The 24,596-nt window shown below is 46.8% G+C and overlaps 1 protein-coding gene and 1 long non-coding RNA gene across 4 annotated transcripts in view; one reads left to right on the top strand and one right to left on the bottom strand.

The window, feature by feature from the left end:
* Window positions 1–24,596, bottom strand: part of LOC144615699 (uncharacterized) — a 110,898-nt gene that overhangs the window by 35,913 nt on the left and 50,389 nt on the right. The gene's annotated exons all lie outside the window — the stretch shown is intronic.
* FAM107A (family with sequence similarity 107 member A) overlaps window positions 1–24,596 on the top strand; it is a 54,164-nt gene that overhangs the window by 16,544 nt on the left and 13,024 nt on the right. Inside the window, exon 2 of one of the 3 annotated variants that reach the window (XM_060631430.3) lies at window positions 13,782–13,845. In XM_060631430.3, the coding sequence (XP_060487413.1) occupies window positions 13,782–13,845 (64 nt within the window). Of the gene's footprint in view, window positions 1–13,781; window positions 13,846–15,751; window positions 15,903–24,171; window positions 24,340–24,596 lie in introns of those variants that run through there. The other 2 variants (XM_060631428.3, XM_060631429.3) reach the window with 2 other exon arrangements.

Below are 24,596 nucleotides of genomic sequence, written 5' to 3'. Positions count from 1 at the left end.
CCTCCCTGTGAAAGGGGACAACAGCCAGAACAGGGGCCAGTGGCAGAAACAGGAATAAAGGTACATGGTGAGAGATGGGATATAGGAAAATAGGTGAACTGGCTCAGAAAGCGCTGCTGTTTTGGTGATGGTAATTGTGAAATTTAGTTTTTATTTTATCTTTTCCACTGAAAGTACAAGGACAAAATATGGGCTCTGAAATCTAGCCAACTCTTTTTTTTTTTAGGCTTATTTATTTATTTTGAGAGAAGCAGAGATACCATGGGTAGGGGAGGGGCAGAGAGAGAAAGAGGGAGACAGAGAGAATACAAAGCAGGCTCTGCACTGTCAGCACAGAGCCTGATGTGGGGCTCAAACTCACGAAACTGAGATCATGGCCTGAGCCGAAACCAAGAGTCGGCTGCTTAACAGACTGAGCCACCCAGGTGCCCCTAGCAAACTCTTTTCAGTAACTTGGCCTGTTTTGCTATTGGGGTAAGTTACTGCACCCTTCTGAATCTCAATTTCCTTGCTTATTAAATGATGCTAATTAGCCCTTTTTCTCAGGCTCCTAGTAAACATTCCAAGACAAATGTAGAGAGAGAGTGTCCAGCTATGAGGTAGATTTCCTTTTCCAGCCATAATGAAGGACCCGGTGCCAGACCAGCCCTCCCACCAAAAACAACACTTCAAAATCAGAGGCAGTTGTCTTCAGAGAGCAGGCAGTGGACGATAGACACTGTGATTCTGAGGGAGTGGGGTTTACAAGGTGAGCCCCTCATCACCTGGGCTCTCATCCTAGGACAATCTCCCAGGCATGGCACAGGGCAGTGGAGCTTAAACAGAATGCAACAGTCCCTCTGAGCTCAGGAGGCAGGGATTCGAGTTTGGGCAACTGAGACAAAAAAAAAAAAAGGAATCATAGGACTGGAGAGGAAGGAGCTGCATAGCTGCAGGGCCCCAGAAGTCTATGTGGGGGTCCCCCACACCCCACAAGTCCTTGCCCAAAGGCTGGGCTGTGCGTGCACAGCATGAAACCATCCAAGGTTTAGCAGAGACCAGCTGTTACGGGAGTGGAGAGCAAACAGATCCTGCCGGTCAAGCAGTGCTGGCAGACATTGGAGAGACCTTCACTGCAGGCTTTGAGCTGAGACACCGGAAAGGCTGTGCCCTCGCAGTGAGGACCATGCTCTAGTGTAAGGACCCCTCTAGACCTGCCCTAACAAAAGCTAAAGCCAAATCCTTCAATATCCTCAGAGGCCAGAGTTTAAAGGTGAGTCCTGCCAAGTTAGGGAGGCTTGGGAAACAGCTCGAGCTTTGCATGAATCTCCCTTAATAAAGTATAAAATGAAGGGCATGGGATTTCAAAAGGATCAGCTAGTGATTGTGTTGTCTACTTAAACAAAACTTAACACTTCAATAGGAAACAGAATCAAGAGTCTCTATAACACATCACACACACACACACAATATCCAGCATACCATCAAAATTTTCTAGACATGCAAAGAAACAGGAAAACATGATCTCTAGTCAAGGAAAAAACAGCCAGTAGAAATGAACCCCAAGGTGGTCTAGAGGTCAGATTTAGCAGATAAAGACCTTAAAGCACTTACTTACTCTAGGCTTTGGCACAGAGTAGATGCCCAGTTAATGCCAGCTGCTCATCTCCATTTGAGCAAAGTAATCATTTGTCCACAGAAGGCTTTGAAACCCAAGGATTAATGAAGAGAAATGCACCCTGTCCTCACATACAGAGTTCCTGCTGTCTTCACCATACAGGGTTCAGACACCGGGGGGGCTGCCTCGTGCCATAATCAGACACAAATCATGACCCTGCCACTAGCTCACAAGGTGAGCTCCTCAACTCCCTGTGCCTCAGTTTCTCCATTTGCATAATGGGGAGGGCAGGCAGGTCATCTCAAAGGGCTCTTTCTCTCCATGATTCTGAGTTTGTCTGGCCAAGGAGCCGTTTTCAGCCAGGATACACTCTGAGCTGGGGCCTGGAAAAACCAGTTGGAGAAGGAATCGGATCCACAGCTAATACCATAGAGGAAACACAGGCTGAGATGTCTCTCTCCCAGATATAACAGTGTGAGCCTATGGGCAAAGCCTGAGCTCATTTTCCAAAGGAAACTTTCTTGAGAAATGTCTCCTAGCAACCAGCTCCACCAACATACAACCTTCAAGGACCTCTGCAGAAACACAAAGGCTTTTTGTGGCTCCCTCCTTCAAAAGCCCAGGTTGGAACTGCTTATCGGCAGAGACGCTAATGTGAGGCACGGAGAGCCAGTGGAGGGGGCCCATGGTGGGGTAGTGAAATTACCAGCAGTCTGGCTTCAGGGCTCAGAGCAAGAGCTTTGGACCGGAGTTCAAAACCAGGCTCCATCTCTTACCAACTGAATAACCTTGGGCAAGTCATTCAACCTCTCTGAGTCTGTTTCCCCATCTGTAAAATGGGGATAATAATATGTAGGTCAGTGCTCTACCCAGGTGCCCTGTAGTAGTCCAGCACACCCAGCCGCCAGGTACTGTGAGCGTTGGCAGCTAACAGCTGCACTCTTAGAACGATTGGCTGATGGAAGGTGCCTCTCCCTGAGGTATTTGGGAACTTGAGCCCTTCTGCCTGGTTATCCCTTCCCATTGTCCTACAACCAATGACCAACTAATGTAGAGGGATAAAAGGCCAGTCCTCTTGCCTCAAAGCAGGACAATGTAGTACCACATATAGTCCAGACCTCCTCGTGGGGTCAGACTGAGACTAGACTTCAGCTGAACCCCCATCTTTGCCGAACTTACCCTGCCCCATCCTCTTCCCTCCCTTACTCCTTCACGGAGACCTCCTAGGAGAGCCCTCCCTCAATAAATCACCTGCACAAAGTCCCCATTTCAGGCTCTCCTAGGAAATCCAAAGACATAAGAGTATCTATATCTCTAATGAAAGAATACATGTGAAGTACCAGCCAATGTCTGGCATGCAGTGTGTGCCCAATAAATGGACATCATGATCCTCCTCTTCCTCATTATTATTATTGTAATTAAAGACAGTCCTGGGATCAGAGAGGGATTCTAAAGTGGAGAAGAGTTGTGGACTGTCTTGGTATGAGAGGATAGTTGCACTTAGACTGGCTAACATAGTTGAGACAAATTTATCATCTTACTTTGCTGATTAATTAATATTAATAAGTTAATATTAACATATAATTTTTCCTATTATAAAAACAATACAAGCTCATTGCCAAAAAATGAATAAACCCCTCAGGAAATGCAGAGAATGACAAAAATGAGTGAATGAATGAATGAATAAAATTTCCCACCCCTTTAGTATGATCACTGGGGACATTTTCATTCATATCCTTCTAAACATTTCCTACATAAATTCACATAATGTACATATGTAGACACATTTACACACATATCTATACATGTAAACATATATATAATTGATATGTGTAACATATGTGTATATCTAATATGCTATCTCCATAGCATAATACTGCATATGTAATAATATACATATAACCAATTTTGTTACCAGGAAAAATGGAATTACAAATACTATTTTGTAACCTGTTTTTTTTCCACTTGATTTTCATATAGAGGTAGTGGGCATCTTCCATGTTAGTAAACACAAGTCTGCAGCATCAGTTCTGGCCAAAGATTGTTTTACTTTTTATGGAGATAACACTGTTTAATCAATCCCCTATCTCTAGACAGTCACCCTATTGCCAATCTTTTTACTATTATGAATAAATAATGCTGGTTAAAGTAAATCCTTGAGCACATATCCTTGTGCATATGTTCAGTTACTTCCTGAAAACAAATCTCTAGAAATGGAAAAGTATAGATATTGGGATGTGCACATTTCCCTGCAGGAAGACTGTACTACCAACACTCCCTCCAGGAGTGCAGCAGTGTCCGTTTCCCCACACTAGGTATCCCAACAGTCTCCAATACTAGGTATCTTTTTTTTTTTTTAATTTTTGCCAATCTGATAGGTGAAAAATACTGCATTGTTGCCCCAAGTGTGCATTTCTTTGGTTTCTGGGGAGGCCAAGTATCTTTTCTTACACTTGTGGGTTGTTTGGATTTCACCTGCTGAGAATCACCATTGTCCAATCTTTGGCAAGGCCCTTCAGGTGTCTCCTCTCCTCCCCCTGCCCCACCAGACCCACAGGCTCAGTGGCTCCCCTAGAGTGTCAGTTCAGAAGCAGCAAAGCCCTGCTTCCTATAGGATTGGTCTCACAGGAAGGCAGAGTTTTTGCCCTCAGGCTCCAGCAGCCAGCCAGAGGATGGGGGTGGGATTAGTGGGGATCCAGTTCCCTGCCTCCCAGGTGCCCCCTGGCCAAGTCCCCTCTCCTGCCTTGTCCATGATCCTACATCACAGAGACCATACAAACTAGATCTACTTAAAGAAAACATTTCTCCAAAATTCAAAACCCACCCAGCAAATACATTCCAGGGGTGATTATTAGCATGGCTTAAGGAATCTTTTCAGAAGAAACTACTAGAACATTCCTTTTAAATACCAGTGCTCCTGAGAGGTTTAAAAAGAGATTTTACATATGCCAAGATCTATCATAGTTGAAAATATCCCAACCATTGACCCAGGGATACCACTGGTAAGAATTTTCCCTCTGGTGGGTGCACTTACCCATATACAGAAAGACATGTGTAAAGTACTTATTGAAATATTGCTCACAATAGCAAAATAAATGCTAACAGCCTAAATGTCCATCAGTAAGGACCTGCAAAATAAGTTACGAACGACATTTACCAGGAAACATTGTGCAGACAGTGAAATAATGCTGTGAATCTGAATTACACGTGTGGAAAAACGCCCTTGAGATATCATAAAGTGATAAAAAAAAGCAAGTAATGGAATAGTGCATTTCATGTGATCCCTTTTGTACTTTTCAAAAGGATAGATCAGAATTATTCTAGATGTTTATGAAAGTGGAAATAATTCCTGGATGGGCACGTAAGAAACTGCTTACAGTGGTTTCATCTGGGAGGGGGATTTGGGGTTAAAGTATTTGGGGATTTTTAGGTCCCACTTTATACCCATCTGCATTATTTAAATTATTAGCATGAATATGCTTTACCATTATTTTTTAATTTTTTTTATCGTTTATCTATTATTGAGAGACAGAGAGACAGAACATGAGCAGGGAAGGGGCAGAGAGAGGGGGAGACACAGAATCTGAAACAGGCTCCAGGTTCTGAGCTGTCAGCACAGAGCCCAACGCGGGGCTGGAACTCAAAAACCATGAGATTATGACCTGAGCCAAAGTCAGACGCTTAACCGACTGAGCCACCCAGGCGCCCCATGCTTTACCATTATATAATGAAAAACCTTACAAGTGAGCCTGTGATCAATAATTATGATAATAGCATAACTGTTAAATAGCTTATTGAATGTCACATATGTGCCAGGCACTATGTATTCTCTCATTTAATCTTAAAACTAGCCCTATTCTGATAGCCATCTAATACATGAGGAAATGGAGTCTTAGGTTGAGAGGTTTGTTATGGCCACTTCTGGTTTTTTTTCTATAATTTATTTACTTTTTTATAACTTACATCCAAGTTAGTTAGCACATGGTGCAACAATGATTTCAGGAGTAGATTCTTTAAGCCCCTTACCGATTTAGCCCATCCCCCTTCCCACAACCTCTCTAGCAATCCTCTGTTTGTTCTCTATATTTAAGAGTCCCTTATGTTTTGTCCCTGTTCCTGTTTTTATATTACTTTTGCTTCCCTTATGTTCATCTGTTTTGTATCTTAAAGTCCTCATATGAGTGAAGTCATATGATATTTGTCTTTCTCTGACTAATTTCACTTAGCGTAATACCCTCCAGTTCCATCCATGTAGTTGCAAATGGCAAGATTTCATTGTTTTCCATTGTGTTACAGCCACTTCTGATTACAAAGCTTTGGCCCTTGCTGCAGAGCATGATTCTGGTGCCTGAAAAGAGAAGTAGCTGTGTGTGGGCTTTGTGAGGACCACTAGGAGGGGGTCCCTCCCGGTGGGCTGGCTGGCTTCCCACAAGGGCAGCTGCTTGGTCATCTGCACTTACACCCTACAGTTTTTCTCCTTCTCCTGACCTGACTCTAAAGTTGCACTGTCCAACACAGGCTACTTAAATTAATGACATTTAAATAAGACTAAAATTTCGATTCCACAGAAGCATGAACCACATTTCAAGTGCTAAATAGCCAGTTGTGGTTCATGGATACCATATCATCAGCACAGATATCAAACATTTCCATCATTTCAGAACATTCTATTGGATAGAACTTCCTTATCACAGCATTAGAGCCAGGCAGACCTGGGCTCACCCCGCTCCTCCACTTACTAACAGGATGAACTGAGCAAGTTATTTAACCTTTCTGAGCCTCTGTGTTCTCATCTGTAAAATGGGATGACAATATAGATACCTCACTGGGCTGTTGCAGGGATTACTTGCGATCATGCCTGTTGTATGGTTAGCCCAATGCCTGTCACCTAGGCAGTTTAAAGGGTAACAAGGAGGGTAGGACTCTGCAGTCAGACAATTTCATGACCTTGGGCATGTCACCTCACTGCTCTGAGCCCCAGCCTCCTGGGGTATATGGCATCTATCCTGAAAGTCTGCTGTGAGTATTAAAACATATGGTTGGTGCTCAGGGAGGGTCAAGTATCTTTTCCCCTTTCTTAAAGGGGTTTTCTTCTGTCAGAAAAACCATTCTCTAAGACCCAGAACTAAAATATTCCAGAAGGGATCCAGAAGGCCCATGTACCAACAAAAGAAGGTACAACCTCCAAAAAAATGATTGTGGGATGCTGTTTGTCACCAATCAGACTGGGGGAGGGAGGAAACAGTTTGAGCATTTTATTGAAGAATAACATACATACAGAAAAGTGAACCCATCATAGGTGTACCACTCAATGAATTTTGAGAAATTTAAAATATCTGTGTAGCTGCTACTGAGATCGAGAAACAGAACATCAATAGCACCCCAAAAGCCCCCTCGTGCCCCTTCTCAACCACTATCTCCTCCCACAACAGTAACCACTAATATCATAGACTCATTTTCAGTAAACAAACTTAAAGATTCATAACACCCAGACTTAGTGAGGGTGTAGACAACCCAGTAATCTGAGACACTGACGGTGGGCGTGTGAAATGGTACAGCCATTCTGGAGGGTGATTTGGTAGCACCTGCTAAAATTTAGCATTGGCCTGGCATTTACACTTCAGTGTCTGCCCTAGAGAAACGCCCACATCCCTGCATGGAGCGGTAAACACATGGATGTTTGGAGCAGAATTGTTTGTAATGGTGATAAATTAGAAACAACTTACATGTCCAACTAAAGGGATTTGTTGGGGAAAAACAAGCAAACAAACAAACAACTGTAGGCATCACCCTGTATTATACACCGCAGTGGATCAAAATAGTCGAGAGGATCTATGTGTATTGACATAGAAATATCTAGAAGACATATGATAGAGTTTAAAAAGCAATCTGCAGGAAAATGACCAAAACAGACACACACAGCATCAAAAAAAAAAAAAAAAAAACAAAACCAGTAATAACTCTGGGGAAGGGGTGAGATGGGGCTTGAGAAGGGGGAGTAAGGAGAAATGCTACTTTTAAACTCATGTGCAATTAGGTTATTCCAAATGTTTAAATACATTAAGAGCTTTCAATGATAATTAAGCAGCCCAGCCACCAAGTTCAGGCCAGGAGAGGAAGGCTCTTCTGGCGGCTGGGGAGGGGGTGCTCCTGGCCCAATGCCTTAGCTTGGGTTCCGGGAGCGGCAGAGTTCCAGGCCTCCGAGGCCTGAGGGGTTGAAATGAATGGAGCAGTGAGAAGACCCTGGAGACCGGAACCACGGAGGCTTCCTTTGATGGAAGACAGTGCCCTGGTTACCGCACTCAGCTGAGAACCCAACACCAGTGTGATGTAAGTGGACCCCTGGAAAGGAGCGAGTCCCAGGGTTTGGCCCTCTCCAAGCAGTGCCCAGCACTTTAAAGGAAGGATTGCCAGGTTTGATTCTCTTGGTCCCTGGGGATGAAGGACAAGGAGGAGGCCAGTGTTGCCTCACACAGCACAGTGACTTTGTGAGAGTGAGGCACTAAGGCAGAGGCTCACAGAGGGTCCTGTGACAACCAGTGGCCATGAGCTCAGGAGTGGGGAATGGGAGTCGGGGGCAGAAGCCAAAGGTCCATGTTAAGAACATTCCACCTTTGGGGCGCCTGGGTGGCTCAGTCGGTTAAGCTTCCAACTTCAGCTCAGGTCATGATCTCGCGGTTTGTGAGTTCGAGCCCTGCGTCAGGCTCTGTGCTGACAGCTCAGAGCCTGGAACCTGCTTCAGATTCTGTCTCCCTCTCTCTCTGTCCCTTCCCTGCTCATTCATTCTCTCTCTCTCTCTCTCTCTCTCTCTCTCTCTCTCTCTCTCTCTCTCTCTCAAAAATAAATAAACATTAAAAAAAATTCCACCTTTAAGAGTTAGCATGGCAGGGGTGCCTGGGTGGCTCAGTCGGTTAAGCATCCGACTCTTGATTTTGGCTCAGGTCATGATCTCAAGGTTCGTGAGTTTGAGCCCACACCAGGCTCTGCACTGACAGTGTGGAGCCTGCTTGGGATTCTCTCTTTCTCCCTCTCTCTCTCTGCCCCTCCCCAGCTTGCACTCTCTCTTTCTCAAAATAAATAACTAAACATTAAAAAACATATTTTTAAAAAAGCGTGGCAGGGAGGCAGGCCCAGCTGACTCCATGCAGAAGGGTTCCTTAACCTCTCTGAACCTCAGTTTCCTCTTCTGCACAATGAGGTGCAGGCTCTTGCCATTACACACACGCAAGCACACACACATTCAGTTTGTGAATGTGGCAAAGACCACAGACTCACACTGCCTCCAGGCTAACTGCAGAACTGCCACTTGCCAGCTTTGTATCCTAGCTGCTAAAGGCCCCAGCTTCCTTCCTCATCCATAAAACAAGAGCCCCACTCTTACCGAATCTCAGAGGACTATTATGAGGCTTAAGTGAAGCCATATTGGTAAAGTCTTATCACAGCATTCAGCTCTAGGACATGCTCAATAAATATTTGCAACAATTATTAAACTGTTTTTTTTAACTAAGCACCTATCTATGTGCCAGGGTATGCTAGACACTGAAGACATATTCCTGAATAAGTCACATTCCTGTTTCTCAGGGTGTTTAGAGTTTAATGGTGTGGAGTGGGGGGATGAAAAAGGATGCCCACAGGCACACACACACACACACACACACACACACACCTGATACACTCCAGGTTACAAGGACAAATACTCTGAGGTCCTACCCTCATCTCTTCCAAAGGCAAAATTTAGGTCCATCTATGTTCATCTAAGATGCAATTTTGTTGATACCTCCTTCCGCTCCCCCATCGATCCCAAAGATTGTGCACAGAAGTGATCTCAAGGTGTTTAAAAAAAAAAAATCTATGTCGTGAAGATGTCAAAAGCACAACACAGAAACTGATACAATCACGGTTGACAGCATCTACAAGAGGTAAACATTCACCCATCTTATGACCTGCCATTCCACTGCTGGGTATTTCCCCAACAGAAACAAGCACTGTGTTTACCCAAAAAGTCATAGAAAGTTGTTCAGAGCAGCTTTATTAGTCATAGCCTAAACTGAAAACCACCCAAATGTCCATCACAGATGAGATGTTGATACAGGCAACAACATTAGTGAATCTCAAGCATGCTGGTAAGTGAAAGAAGCCAGGTCCCAAAGACTAAATTTTATGGTTCCATTCATATGAAGTTCTAGAATAAGAGAAATCTACGGTGATATTGGTCAGAATTAGTGCTTACTCTGGGAAAAGGTGGGCATTGACTGAGAAGGGGAACAAGGGAGTCTTCTACAGTGCAGGGAATGTTTCATATCTCAATCTTGGAGTGGCTCTGTGGGTGAACACATATGTAACACTTTGTTGAGCCACACAATTGAAATTAGTGCATTTTATGTATGTGTGCTATACTTCAATTTATTTAAAAATGTTTGTTTATTTATTTTGAGACAGAAATCAGGGATGGGGCAGAGAGAGGGGAAGGGAGAGAGAATCCCAAGCAGTCTCTGTGCTGGCAAAGCCCAGTGCAGGGCTGGAACCCACGAACTACGAGATCACAACCTGAGCCAATACCAAGAGTCAGACACTTAACCGACGGGGCCATCCAGGAGTCCCTACACTTCGATTTTTAACAAACAAAGCAAGGTCACTTAAGTGTTACCTGGTGCATGTATCCTATGGGGAACACTAAGCAGGATGTGTGATGGGTCCATAGTCTCCTTGGCACTTCTCAAATAGAGGAATCAGCCTTCAGGGAAAGTAGCAGAGCAAAGTGGAGAAGAGGAAACTTTGGAGGATAGGCTCATTGAACGTCCCCAGGGACCAACCCCAAAAAACTCTCTCAACAATTGAGACATGAAAAAGAAGCAGGTGGGGATAACGGAGAAGTCAGGAGAAGTACAAATGCAAACACACTGAGTTTGCCCAGCCACAGTTGGGTATGTTATTCCATACACAATAGTATTTCCTCTGGCAATCATGTATGTTGATGTTCACTAACCAAAATTATAACTAAGCCAGCATCTTCCAGTCCCTAAATTGTGTGAGCAAATGAGAACTGGCTGTATTTATGAGCACAGTCCTTGGGAAAGACTCTTAGTTACCAGTAATGCATCAGCAAAAGATCCAAGCAGCTTTTCGATTCAGCTTTGCCTTTGCAAGGGGTTGCATGCAAGTGGAGTGTTTTCTTGCTCACTGAACTCTAGTCATTGAAGGGAGAGAGGAATCTGCCTGGATCACATCACGTGTTACTGGACACGTGATGGCCTGATTTTCCAAGTCTTTCGTGCAAGGGAGGTTGGAGAGTGTGCAAGGGACAACTCTTTGAACTCCAGGTCTTAGAGCTTCTGCTGATAAAATCCTGGCTGTGTAAGTCTAAGGTTGCCCTTGGGCCCCAGCCCCACTTCCCAGGTCTGTAGGAAGATGTGGGAAGAAGCTCAGATCCCCTTCAAGCCCTCTGGAGTTTTCTTCCATGGATAAAGTTACTTGTTTTCTTAATCCCTTTGTTAAAAACCACGAAAGAAGCTTGGCCAAATCCCAGACACCCTCCCTTTTTTATGTCCTCCTGGGTGGCAGAGTTCAAAATGGGAGCACCCTGGGGAAATATCAGGACCCCAGCCCCTTCTGTGCACCCTGAATAATCCTTGAGCAGACAGCAGAGGACTTCCCTGGGTTCTGGTCCTGGCTTACTCTCTGGAATTGCCCACTTTCTCCATACAGACCAGAGCTCCCTGTGTGGATGCACTCACTCATTCATTCATTCATTCATTCACTTCATTCATTCTTTCAACAAATCATTATCCCACATCCAAGCCAAGCCCAGCTCTGGAGTAGGCCCTGGGGAGACAGCTGTGAACCTGGTCTTCCCCCTTAAGTCTTGTATAGTCTGGTGGAGGAAGTGGGGCTCGAACAATCATAACTCAGTGGTGAGGAGTCATATAAGTGAAGTCTGGGGTACTGGAGCACATGATCGAAGGGGGCCTCCTTGGGGAAATGGCATTTCAGCTGAGATTTAATGGATAAGCAGGAGGAACTGGGCAGAGCTGGGGAATGTGCACAGGTGGAGGCAATGGCTTATGCAGAAGCAGGAGGTGAGAAACAGCAGGGCTTTCAGGAACCCAAGCAGAATTCTCAGTGGCTGGAGTGTGAGGTGTGGAGGAAGGTGGCCCCCGTTCTCCGCTGACTTTCCCTCACGTGACCACTCCTGCATCCCTCCACTCCAGCCACCCTGGCACCCTGCTCTTCCCTGAACCTTCTGGCACACTCCAGCCTCAGGACCCTAGCTCCAGCTGTTCCCTCCGTCTGCAACTCTCTTGCCCAAAATATCTGTCTGGCTAACTCCCCCACTTCCTTCAAGTTTGTGTTCACACCTCCCCTTCTCAATGAGACCCTCTGGGCAGCCACCTATTACCCCTACTCCCCCACTTACCACTAACCTTCTCCCCGACTATTCTCATTTCTCTTTTCCACAGTATCCGTCACCTTGGAACATACTATCTACTTTACTTATTCATTATGCTTATTGTCTAGCTCCCCCACTAGAATGCCAGCTTCACAAGTTCAGGACCTTTGTGTGTCAGGACCTGAACCATCACAAGCCCTTGAACCTTTGAAGGAACAGATTGTTGGGATTTGAAAGGGTGGCAGGGAGGGTCTGGGTTGAGAAGGCCTTATAGGCTAGAAGAAGGTGTGTCCCGAAATGCAAAGGGAAGGCACCAAAGGGTTTTCAGTAGGGCAGGAGTGGAGTCTGAGTTACATTTTAAAAGCTTGCCCTGGAATCTGTGTGGTGAACAGCTTGAAAGAAGAGAAGCTACTGTAGGCATTCAGGGCAGTGGTGCCTGGGGTAGGATTGGGGCATTGGAACTGGATGGATTGAAGAGATGTCAGCAGGTGGATTCATCATGCCTTGGTGATCTGAGGACTGTGCACTTGTAGGAAGACAGGGCAAAGTGGACCCCCCAGGATCCTGCCTGAGCCACAGAGCCAGAGTGGAGTCACTTGACAAGAGGGGGGACAGGGGAGGAACATGTTGGAAGTTGGAGTGATCAACAGTTCTGTTTGGGCCATGGTGAGTAGGGCCTATTAGACTTTCAAGTGGATACGTTAAGCAGCGTGTTAGCCAAAGTTTAAGCTCAGAGTGAAAGTCTGGTTTGGAAATATGCATGTGGGGATCTTCAGCTTAGAGTTGTTCTTAAAGTCATGAGAGTTTAAGGGCACCTGGGTGGCTCAGTCGGTTGAGCATCTGACTTCGACTCAGGTCATGATCTCGCAGTTTGTGAGTTCCAGCCCCATGTCGGGCTCTGTGCTGACAGCTCAGAGCCTGTAGCCTGCTTCGAATTCTGTCTCCCTCTCTCTCTGCCCCTCTCCCACTCATGCTTTGTCTCTCTCTCTCTCTCTCTCAAAAATAAGTAAACATTAAAAAAAAAGTCATGAGAGTTTAGAGAGAGAAGAGAAGATGTCTAAGAACTGACCTTGAGGACCAAACCCTGAAGTCTTAATTGGCCCTTGAAGGAAGAGGTGTTTGCCAGGAAGGTAGGGAGAAGGTAGTTCAGGTAGAGGCAACAGCATGGATAAGACTTCAACATAAAAGAATATGGATCTCAGTACTCTTCAGAACTGTCAAGGTCATCAAAAACAAAGAAAGTCTGAAAAGCTATTAGAGCCAAGAGGAGCCTAAGGAGACATGACAACTCAATATAACGTGGTTTCTTGGATAGGATCCTGGAACAGAAAAAGGACTTAGGTAAAAACTAAGGAAATCTGAATAATGTATGGACTTCAGTTGATAATAATATATTGATATTAGCTCAATAATTGTAACACACCTGCCACCCTACATACATGTACATCGACATACATATAATATGTTAACAGAATGATTGGATGCATGATGTAAGGAACTCTCTATACTATCTTCTCAGTTTTTCCCTAAATCTATAGCTGTTCTTCAAAAAGTTAACTTTTTTAAAAGAGCATGTCTTATAAATGTCCCTCAACATGTGTGTGGACACACACACATTCGCACACGCACACGCACACACACACTCCAAAGACTATAGTAATTTGTTTCTCTGGAGAGGACTTCAACCTTGATCAGTCCCTCCTGTGGGAACTCAGCAACCCTGTGAATATCACTTCATTCCTCCCCTGCCAGGGAAGAGAGGGTCCTCACCTCTACCTACTTTCTTTCTGTTCACAGAAAGAATACTCTCCTCAGGCCATATTTCATCATGAAAATGAGAAGCAGAGACTAAATGGCCAAGGTAAGTCAGACCCACCTAGAATTCCTCAGGGGCACAACCAAAATTAATCCTTCTTTCTGCTCTTTGAAATCACATTACTTCATCACAATTTTCCTGAATCCTCACCTTATTCAACGGCTGTCTTTGCTTCCCCTCCACAGCAAAGTTTTGTCATCCCCTGGGTTCCAATTCCAGCTCCATTACTAACTAGTTATGTGATTGTGGGCAAGTCACTTGAGACTTATTTTTCTTATCTCTAAAAGGAGCATAACCATACTTGATCAAAGAGTGGATTAAAGGAGATGAATAATAACTTGTATATAATTTCATCCTCTAAAGAATGGATATGGAATAGTCAATAGTAAATATCTGTAATCGTGCCTGGCACTCATGGTGGTTGGTTGTGGATGAGGCATATGACCAATCTGACCAATCAGTGACGTCCCCAAAGATCAAAGTGCGTGACTTGGATCCTTGGGACCCCATGTGGTGACAAAGGAGCAGAGAAGTACAGAAATCTCCAAGTCCCAACAGAAGCTGGGCTTGGGAAGTGGCAAAGGACCGGCCAGAGAGCACTTGGCTGGCAGCTGGTCTAGGGGGCACCAAGGCTAGAGAGGACACAGGGGCACAGGGAGACGGTACCATGTGATAGAGGCTCCGACAGCCAGCTCAAGATTCCCTGGCCCACACAGGCACAGCTTTGAACAGAGGCCATCTGGTACTCTGGACAGCTCCAGGGGTCTGTAGATTTCAGGGGCACTGGTTTTGCAGGTGGAGAACTGGATTGAGTCTTGGTTCCTCCAACTAGCTGTGTGAGCACGAGCAAGCCACCTCACCTTCCAGAGCCCCAATGTCTTCATCTCCAAACTGGAGATAATACCTACCTTTCAGTACTTTTGTGAAGAGTAAATGAGATAACAGAGGGGTAGTAGAGCAGGGTGGCCCATGTCTGGGGTCAAAATACCTGAGTCTGTGTTCCAGCTCCACACTGTGTGATCCCAGATAAATTGCTTAACCTCTCTGAGCCTCAGTATCCTCATCTGTAAACTTGGAAGGCTAATAGACCCTAATTCACAGGGTTGTGAGGATAGAATGAAAGAGGACATGAAGCACACAATAAACAGTTTTTATTTTAGAAGGAACTTAGCACAGCACCAGACAGAGTAGATAATTAAAATTGTCAGTTTCTTATATCTTCCAAATCTCCACTTTTGGACTCCTTTGGTTGGTCCTCCCATCTCTGGCTGTTAAAGGGATTGTACAAATTGGGGAAAATCAATCTTGTGGAGCCCTACCACAACCTTCCTCCTACAGTAAAGGCCCCTGCTTCTCAGTGCCACTCACCAGTGCCAGTATATATATTTTAAAAGTATATATATATATATATATATATATATATATATATATATATATATCAGTATATAGTGTTTTTCTTTGCCAGCCACTGTTCTAAGATTATATATAATACATATAATCATATACTGTAGATGTATAATCTCATATCTCACAACGTTGTGAGATAAGTACTGTGGCTATTCCCATTTTACAGGTGAGAAAACTGTGGCTCTGCGAGGGTAGGTAATTAAATGGTGGGGTCACACAGTTATAAACTGGTGGCGCTAGGACGTGATCCCAGGGTGCCACTTCAGAAACGCACACCTGCTTGTAGTGCTCCAGGAGGCCAGCGGCCAGGGAAATGGAGAAGCCTGAGTGGGAGACCAAGGCTAGAAATCAGGATATAGGCTCTCCTTGGGCCCCAGACCCTGACCCGCGCCCTGCCCACTGCGCGCGCGGGATACCTGCCCTTGCCCCAGAGCCCTGTCCCTCCCTCGGCGGCGCCTCCTCGCCGGACGCTGCGGCCGCCGTGGTAACTCGATCCGCGGCTGGGTTTGGGCCTCGGTTCGCGTCACCGGCGCGGAGACACTCCGGCCCCCGGAGTAGTATCCGCCGCTGCGCTGCGGCCGCGCAGTGCCGGCACCGCAGTCGGGCGCGCGGGCGCATGGCGCAGAGGCTGGGCGAGCGGGCACGGGGCCCCGCCGAGGCCACCGGGCTCTACCGGGCCGTGCTGCTCAGGTCGGGTAAGTGAGGGCAAGGCCACCCGGCCCCCACCTCGTGCACTCAGCGAGGACAGTCGGGCGCCCAGCCTGGCCATCCCGCCGCCGGGCACCTCCGTCCTTCTTCACTTCTCTGCCTTCCTCCCTTGTTTCATTCGTTTAAATTACTTTTGTTTTCCTTTCAGTCCTTCATTCCCTCCCACATTCTTCCCTTTGGGGACCTACGCGTAGATTCATTCCTAAGTGTGAGCACGCGCGCGCGCCCGCCCATACACACTCACTCGTTTTCCCAACTGTTTAAGTCCCGCAACGTTCCACCCCCTGGCGGGTCTCTTAAGCTCGTGAAGGGTGTGGAGGCGTGGGAGAGTGGAAAATGAGTGAGACCCGGGTGGCCCGCCGCCCCGCATGAAGAAGCACAGAGGCATAGCCGCTGGTGACGTCCAGCGAGGTATCCCACTGGCGGGCGAAGGGCAGGAGAGAGCCAAGGGAGGGGAAGGTGAGAAAGCTGTTTTCTCTATATATGCGCATAAAGAGAAAAACATGTAGAAGGAAACACACGGGTGGTTATTTTCAAGGATAAACGTTGGATGACAAGGCTTTGGGTTGTTTTGGTTTTTTTTTCCTCTTTCTCCTATTTGTCTTTTTGTTTACTTATTTGCAATAAGCACATACTACTTTCCTGCCCAGGACGATAAGAGATTTTTGTTATTTAGGAAAATGAAACAAACGTGGTATACGGTCATGGTAAAAATAATTTGGAAAACCACAGATGTAGAAAAAAGAAAAGCAATGCCTGCAGTGAGCGTTCGGAGCTTTTCCTTCCAGATTTGTGCTTGGAAAGAGTTTTAGGGAAGGTGAAAATCGGGCCCGAACGTGGTCCCTGCCAGCTGGGGGTACGGGAATAGAAAGTGTCAAGGGACTCGGGCCCACGGGACAGCCACGATGGGCCATGGGCAAGGAGCACGCCCCCACCCAGCAGTCCTGCCCGCAGACCCCTGGAGCCGAAGGTGCGAGGCGAGCCGTTGGCGGGAGCTTCTGCCCCAGCCCGACGTCCGTTCTGGGACTGACTGCCTTTCTTACTCAGCCTGGCTCCGCCCCCGGGAGTTCCCCACTGAGGAGCTACTGCTGGGGACACTGAAACAACGGTTCTCTTAAGTCCAAAAGCAAGAACTGGCCAAGACTTCAGGACTAGCGGCGCCTTCCTGGGGGGAGCGTCTTAAATCTGGCTGAGCTGGGGCAGGCGGAAAGGGAGGAGCTCTGTGAAGAGATCAATCTGATTGCAAATCAGAGCACTCCTCCTAAGGGTTCCCAGCCAGTTCCTGTCTTCTCACAAAGATGAGGAGGGGCTGTCTAATCTGAAGACCCTGTGTTCCCTCTAACCTGGAGCCGCAGCCATTAGCCTCATTCCAAAAGCAGCATCTTTCACCTGCAACCTATTCAGAATAGCAGGCATATCAGAGTCATTTCAGGGGCCACATGCTTGCCCAAGCCACACACAGCTACAAGCCAGGGAGGGAGCAAGGCCTTGGACTGGGGCCTCATGGAGGGAGCATTTATTTTGTGCCAAACACTGCTGGCTCATTCCGTCTTAATAAACCCTATAAGGTCACTGCTGATTGTCATCCCCATTTAACAGATGAGGAGACTGAGCCTCAAAGAGGTTAAGCAGCTTGCCCATGGTCCTAAGAGAACTTTTCCGTCCCACTATGGGGTAGAAAACACATGCGAACCTAGTCCCATCTATGCCACAGTTTGCACACCTCCTGAGACTAGTAACAATGATAGCAAATGATGTTGGCCACTTGTTATTGCCACTCTCTTTGCCAAATGCTGTATATCTGTCATCTCGTCAACTTGATTCATTTATTCCTCCAACCAATATTTACTGACCACTATTACGCACCAGCCCTATGCAAGGCACAGGGATGTACTCATAAATGCAACAGATATGTCCCTCCTCTCAGGGAGGTACATGGTATTAACTCCTGTTTTAAACGTGAGGAAGCTTAGGCTCAGAAGATATCATGACTTGTCTGAAGTCACACAGCCAATCAGGGGTGGAGCTGAGATTCAACCCCAGGGCCATGTGCCTGTAGAAGCACTACTCTGGTTGTCTCATACAAGGAAAAGTAAGAAGTAAGAGTTGGGGTGAGGATCTAACTGGATCATTTAGTGATAGGCAAGAAGAGCTCCCCTCCTTTAGACGTCCCCACGGATGGGATCATAGAGTCAAACCCAAGATGGTAGCCATCTTCGTTTACAGTAGCCTCAAGTCCTATACACCAAGTAATATAACGCTTTTAGAAAATTTTTATCACAAATTATTTAAAATAATTTTTAATGGTAAAGTAATACATGTTCACCATTAATATTTTGAGAAATTGAGAATAGCAAAGGGGAAGTTTTATCCACAATCCCACTAACCATAAGCAGCTACTGATAACATTTGGAGATGTCTCCTTCCTATCTTTGCTATGCATAGTTTGTGCCTGTCTTACATTGTTTTACATCACTGAGGTTGTACCAACTATAGTCTTTTTTTTTATTTTTTGATGGTTATTTATTTTTAGAGAGAGAGACAGAGACAGAGTGTGAGTGGGGGAGGGGCGGAGAAAGAGGGAGACACAGAATCCGAAGCAGGCTCCAGGCTCTAGGCTCTGAGCTGTCAGCACAGAGCCCGATGCGGGGCTTGAACTCACAAACGATGAGATCATGACTGAAATTGGTCGCTTAACCAACTGAGCCACCCAGGCACCCCTGCCAACTCTAGTCTTCAATCCCACTTTTTTCACGTGGATTAAAATCCTTTTGTTTTTATTTTTTAATGTTTATTTATTTGGGAGGAGGGAGGAGCAGAGAGAGAGGGAGAGAGAGAGAATCCCAAGGAGGCTCTGTGCCGTCCGCGCAAACCCATTGTGGGACTCCATCTCATGAACTGAACCATGAGATCAGGACCTGAGCCAAAATCAAGAGTCTACACTTAACCAGTTGAGCCACCCAGGCACCCAAAATCTTTTTGCTTCTAAATGGATTATCAAAGTAACAGCTACCACTTTGGAGCCCAGACTCTGTGACAGTCAGTGTGAAGGGCCTCCCATGCTGTAGCTCCTTTATTCCTCACAAGACTGTCTGCCCCATATCAGAGATGAGGAAACAAGAAGCTGAAGATCACCTAGCTGTCCCAACAGTAGAGCGAGGAACAGTGTCTGTATCGACACCACAGCCCATGCTCTTAACCACTGAGCTGGAAGAGTCACCTTTGGGGAATAACTCACGCTTGGCCATACCTGGTAAGCTGCGCAGTGCTGTAGTAAAGGCCCACTTGAGGTTCATTACCTACATCCTACCTGGAGCTCAGGCCAGGTTCCTAGCAGGAAGGGAGGCATCTCTCTGCAGCAGGGACAGAGGGACACTACTCCAGGTGCCTATGGACATCAGCCACTGTGCTTCTTCCCTGCAGCCAGAGAGGGCAGCCATAGCCTCCGTCCCTGCCTGCCAGGCAGGGTTGCAAACTAAAATACAGGATTCCCAGTTACATTTAAACCTCACATACCCAATGAATAATATTTTAGTGTAAATATAATCCAACGATTGTATGGATATGCTTATACAAAACCTTATTCGTTGCTTATCTGAAATTCAAATCTCACTGAGCATACTGCATTTTTATTTGCTACATCTGGGAACCCCAAACCAGCAGTCATAGAAGTTTGCTTGGCTTGACAAGCTATCGTCTGCCCAAGGACCTCTCTCTCCACACACACACACACACACACACACACACACACACACTCTCCTCTCCCCATCCCTAGATATGCTGTCCTTCTTTTATCTGGCTACAAGTGAGTGAAAATGGAGATGGGGGGCACCCCAGGACCCCTCTGCAGCTAAGAGACCAGATTCGCCATGCCTAACCGCAGCTGAGTGGAGAGCCAGCTTTTTGAAACAAAACTTAGTTTTTCCCCACTCCCTGGTGCTTTCCTGTTTGCACACTTGAAATCCCTCCACCGGGTAAATTCTTCCTGGTTTAAACTTGTTGTAAAGGCAACTCTCATTCCTTTTATAATCTCTCCGTGGATCCCATGACAAGTTTTTCTGCCAATACAGTCTCTCCCCCCACTCTGTGTCCTTTCAGCCGAGTGTTGGGGTGGGGAAGAGGTTGGATCCTAAGGTTGTTTTGTGGGTGGCTTCTCAGAAACCTCATTGAGGCCTTGAAAAGGGACCCTGGAGATTTAGACTGAATACAGGGCCGAGGAGGAAGTTTTGAGTTGCCATGGGAACTTCTTGTCTGATGTTTGTGCGCCCAGATAAGCTGCTCCAGGCGCCTGTGAGCTTGGAGAAAGGGGAGAAAAAATGAAATGAAAGATGTTTTTGGAGGCGGCTTCTTCTTCTTCTTTTTTTTTTAATGCAAGCTGCAGCCGTAGCCCACTATGGATGCAGGAACATTCCCCAGCTCCCACTCCTGACTGCCTCTCCAGGTCTTCACCATCTCCCTTCCTTTTGGCTCCTCTAAGTTCCCAAGAAGACAAACTTCAAAGGGACAAGAAGGGAGTGTGGGAGGGGTGTGTTCAACCTCTGGGATCCCCCTTCAGCTCTAGTGGGGCCAAGCAAGAACTCTGACCTCCAGGCCCCTGGCGTTCCAGAGTCCATCCTTTTGGGAGAATGGGAAGGTCCCCAGGGAAAGCTCCACCAACCAAGGCAGGAGGCAGCAAGTGGGACTGAATTTGGGCATTACCTGGAGTAAACTCCTAAAAGGCTCATTTGCCCAGAAGGCCTCTGTTTTCCAATATGCGCAATGGACATGATTGAACCAGATGGGAACCGTAACTATAGTTGGTTGGCAAAGGTTGCTCTTTCTCAAATTTTTAATCTTTATTGTTTTCTGATAGCAAATGCAATGCCTGCTTTGTTTTTGTTTTTATTTTTAAGTTCATTTTTATTTATTTTGAGAGAGAGATAGAGAGCAAGAGGGGGAGGGGCAGAGAGAGAGGGCGAGAGAGAGAGAATCTCAAGTAGGCTCCATGCTGTTAGTGCGGCTGTCAAACCGTGAGATCATGACCTGAGCCACAGCCAAGAGGCAGGCGCTTAACCGACTGAGCCACTCAGGCACCCCAAGTTTAGTTTTGTTTTTAAGCCACAAACATCACAGAAATATTGTGACTAAAGGAGAAGGGCCTGTAATATTATGCTGTAGGATAATGGTTCTCAAACTCCCAGCTATAAACAAATCCCCAGGGGGACATGTTAAAAATCCAGATTTTAGTGGGCCCCTCTCTCATAGGTTCTAATACATCAATCCAGGAGTGTGGCCCATTTTGATTCCATTTTAACACTCATTTGACAAATAATGGCTAGTAATGACATTTGAGATACATTGATCTAGAACTGACCGCTTTTTTTTTTTATTTTTTTTTAACGTTTATTTATTTTTGAGACAGAAAGAGACAGAGCATGAACGGGGGAGGGTCAGAGAGAGGGAGACACAGAATCTGAAACAGGCTCCAGGCTCTGAGTGGTCAGCACAGAGCCCGACGTGGGGCTCGAACTCACAGACTGCGAGATCATGACCTGAGCCAAAGTCGGCCGCTTAACCGACTGAGCCACCCTGGCGCCCCTAGAACTGACCACTTTTAACAGTTCAGGATATATGCCTCCAGATTGGTCCTCTACTAAAAGGTACTATACTAACTTTTTTATCTTGAAAAAAAAAGGGAGGGGAAGAATCATTCTATATGTGATTTTGAAGTTTGATTTTTCGCCAAACATGTACCAGACATCTTTTTAAGTCAATAAATAGACATGCTATTGACTGCATCCTGTTATGCAGTATAGCATCATTTCTTACGGATGGGTGTGGCTTGGGAAATGGTAGCTGTTGATCTCATAAACAGTAACACACACACACACACACACACACACACACACACACACACACACATCAAGATCGTACTACAACAAACTCAGAAGTATCAATGTCTTTGGTATCTATAAGTCAACAATAGTTATTGAGCACCTTGGTACTAAGACAGGAATACTAAGAAGGATAAGGTGAGGCCTCAGCCATCAGCCTGGCAGTCTGGTGGGTGAGCCTGATGGGTTTTTACACAGGCTGGATTGTGAGAAGAGCTTTACTGGAAGATGTATAAGAATGGAGGAAAGTGGCCTGGGGAAAATAGTGCCCAACCTCAGCCAATGCCTGCCCAGCTCTCCTTGGCTTTCCATTGCTCTGGGGCTGCCATCAGAGTCTTCCAATAAAGGGGAAAGAAAGTGGAGATGAAGATCATTACTGGCACGGGGACTCTCAGAGTCTGCTCCTCTGGAGTAAGCTGGATGAGGGGGTTCTGTCTTCTCCAAGGGGTAAACAGAAGCTGTCAGCTCCCCAGGATCCCTCCTATTTCCCCACTGTCAGAGGGCACTGAGATTGGTTCAAATAATCCACTGTGGGCCCTGGGAAATGCCCAGAAGAGTCTTTTGCACAGCAGAACACCATGTGGCAGCCAAGAGTGGTTTGGCAAGAATTTAGTGGTAGTCTTTCACCCATCAGAATTTAGTGAAATTAAGCCGAGGCAGGATGGGAAGCTGGGGGAGGCTACCATTCAAAGTACTTCAAGAGAAGCAGAATTTAGGAAGAAGGAACAAAAAGGAACACATGTTGTTTCTAGAAAATTGTTTTACACCCAAGAATTGGTGACCCTCCAAGTTGAAGAGGCTCCAGGATGGCCGGCTTGCTCAAGGCTCCCAGGCCAGGCACGGCCCACCCCCTGCCTCCCTGTCCAGCCCCATGTCCCCCCTCATGCCAACACTCCATCCCCAACGGCCTTCCTCCACCATATCGGGTTCATTCCCACCCTGGGGCCTTTCCACTGGCTCTTCCCACTCCCTGGAATGCTCTTGTATGGGAACAGACATCATGTTGCTGACTCCTTCTCATCACCCAGCCTCCCTAAAAGGTCACCTCCTCAGTGTCCACCCTTCCCCAGCTCAGCCCCTCCCTTTCACTTCACCCAGTCTTACTTTCAGCCTGGCATTCATTACAGGTCAAGGTTTCTTGTTTGTCTCCTTATTTTTTGTCTGGCTCCCCACACCCGTGAATGCAGGTTACCTAAGCCCTAGGATATCATTCACACCATAGCTCCAGCACTTGGAACACTGCCAGGAACACAGTAGGCACTCAATAAATGTCGGTTAAATTACTAACATAGGCCAAAAAAGACACAGGTTGTCTTCTGAATGTTCCTGTCCGTGGTTGATGTACGTCCTGGGCCTTATGGCCTTCCAGCCAACCAAGACCCTTCCCGAGGAGGTAAATGTGGGAAGAGAGCCGAGTTTAACTGGCACGTGCCAGCTTCCTCACTAGGGGACTAAGGATGATGATAAAACTAGAAAACACTTCCAAATGTTCAAGTGAACACCAGTTCTGAAATCAGGAGAATGTTTCCATTATCTGTATGCACCCGGGGCAGCCTTCAGCATTTCCATGTGTTCTAGGTGGGCAGAACATTCCCACGTTCACACACTGAGCCAGGATCTACGGAGCACAGTTTCGGCCAGGCATGATGCCACATGCTGGGGCCCTGGCCTCGGGTCACATAGGGCCCAGCCATCTCTGCAGGAAAAGTCCTGTCTCCTGAGCGCTGACTACATGGTTTCACTAATGTTATTTCACTACCTTATCTCCCAACCACCAGGCTATTCTCCACATCTGACAAACACAGAAATGAATGAGGTCCACTGAGTGGCTGCCGACAGGGCTGGTGCCTGAGCCCAGCGGGGCTGACAGAAGGGGCTGCTCCGGCCCAGAGCCCATCAACGTCCATTATCCACACACTCGCAACTGTGCACGGTGGCCCTGTTGCTCCTCTCTGAGGCTCAGATGGAGCTCAGAGTAAGGAGTACAGGACGCGTCTGGAGATTCTGACCCATCAGTGAAAGACCCCGAGCTGACCCAGTGTAGTCTCCCCCTCCCTTCACACCTCAGAGCCTGTGCTCTCTGGCCACTGCAGCAGGAAGCTTGGCCCTCCCTCCCTCCCTCCCGGGGCCAAGTGCTGGAATGCATTCTTGCTGACCCTCCCATCAGGAACAAGGGAAATGCCTCTCTGAGAGCCGCCTAGCTCAGACAAAGCTTGGCATGTCCCTTACTCCTCAGCAGTCTGACAAAATAGGTATTTATTTGTGCCTCCAGAGCGTGTGGCTTGGCCACGGTGTTCCGCATTGTGGAAGTGGCCACGCACCAAGTGAAATATCTGTTACTATAGTAACAGTTCCTTTTTATTGATACCAGAATAAACAGGAATGCAAAGCTGCCTCACTCTCGTTGGCACGTTGCAGTCGCCTGCGATCCCCAGGGGTTTAAGAACCGCCCTTCAGAGGCGGCCCTCCATGCTAGCCTGGGACTTCCCAGTGGAGCGAGGGACCCAGCCACACTGCTCCCGAGGTCCCTTCCTGAAGACGCAACTGAGAAGTAAGACCATCTCTCTTCTGTTTCACGGGCTGTCAAGCTGGGTGCAGTTGTGGGAGGAGGTGCAAGGGAAGGAGAGCTGTGGAGCAGCCTGTCAGGGGAGCTGAGCTGTCTGAGCTTGGGTCCCGGCCTGTGTCCCCCACCCAAGTCCACTACCACTTGGTAGAGCGGTTTTAATCCTCCTCATTACTGAAAGACAAAAGGCCAGAGTGCTGCAGGGCACAAGTGAGAGAAGACACGTCTTGGCATCAGACACTCTA

This window comes from Panthera onca, chromosome A2, assembly GCF_046562875.1.
Source record: "Panthera onca isolate mPanOnc1 chromosome A2, mPanOnc1 haplotype 2, whole genome shotgun sequence".
NCBI lineage: Eukaryota > Metazoa > Chordata > Mammalia > Carnivora > Felidae > Panthera > Panthera onca.
Note: the sequence above shows the minus strand (reverse complement) of the source record. Positions and strands in the feature narration are given on the sequence as shown.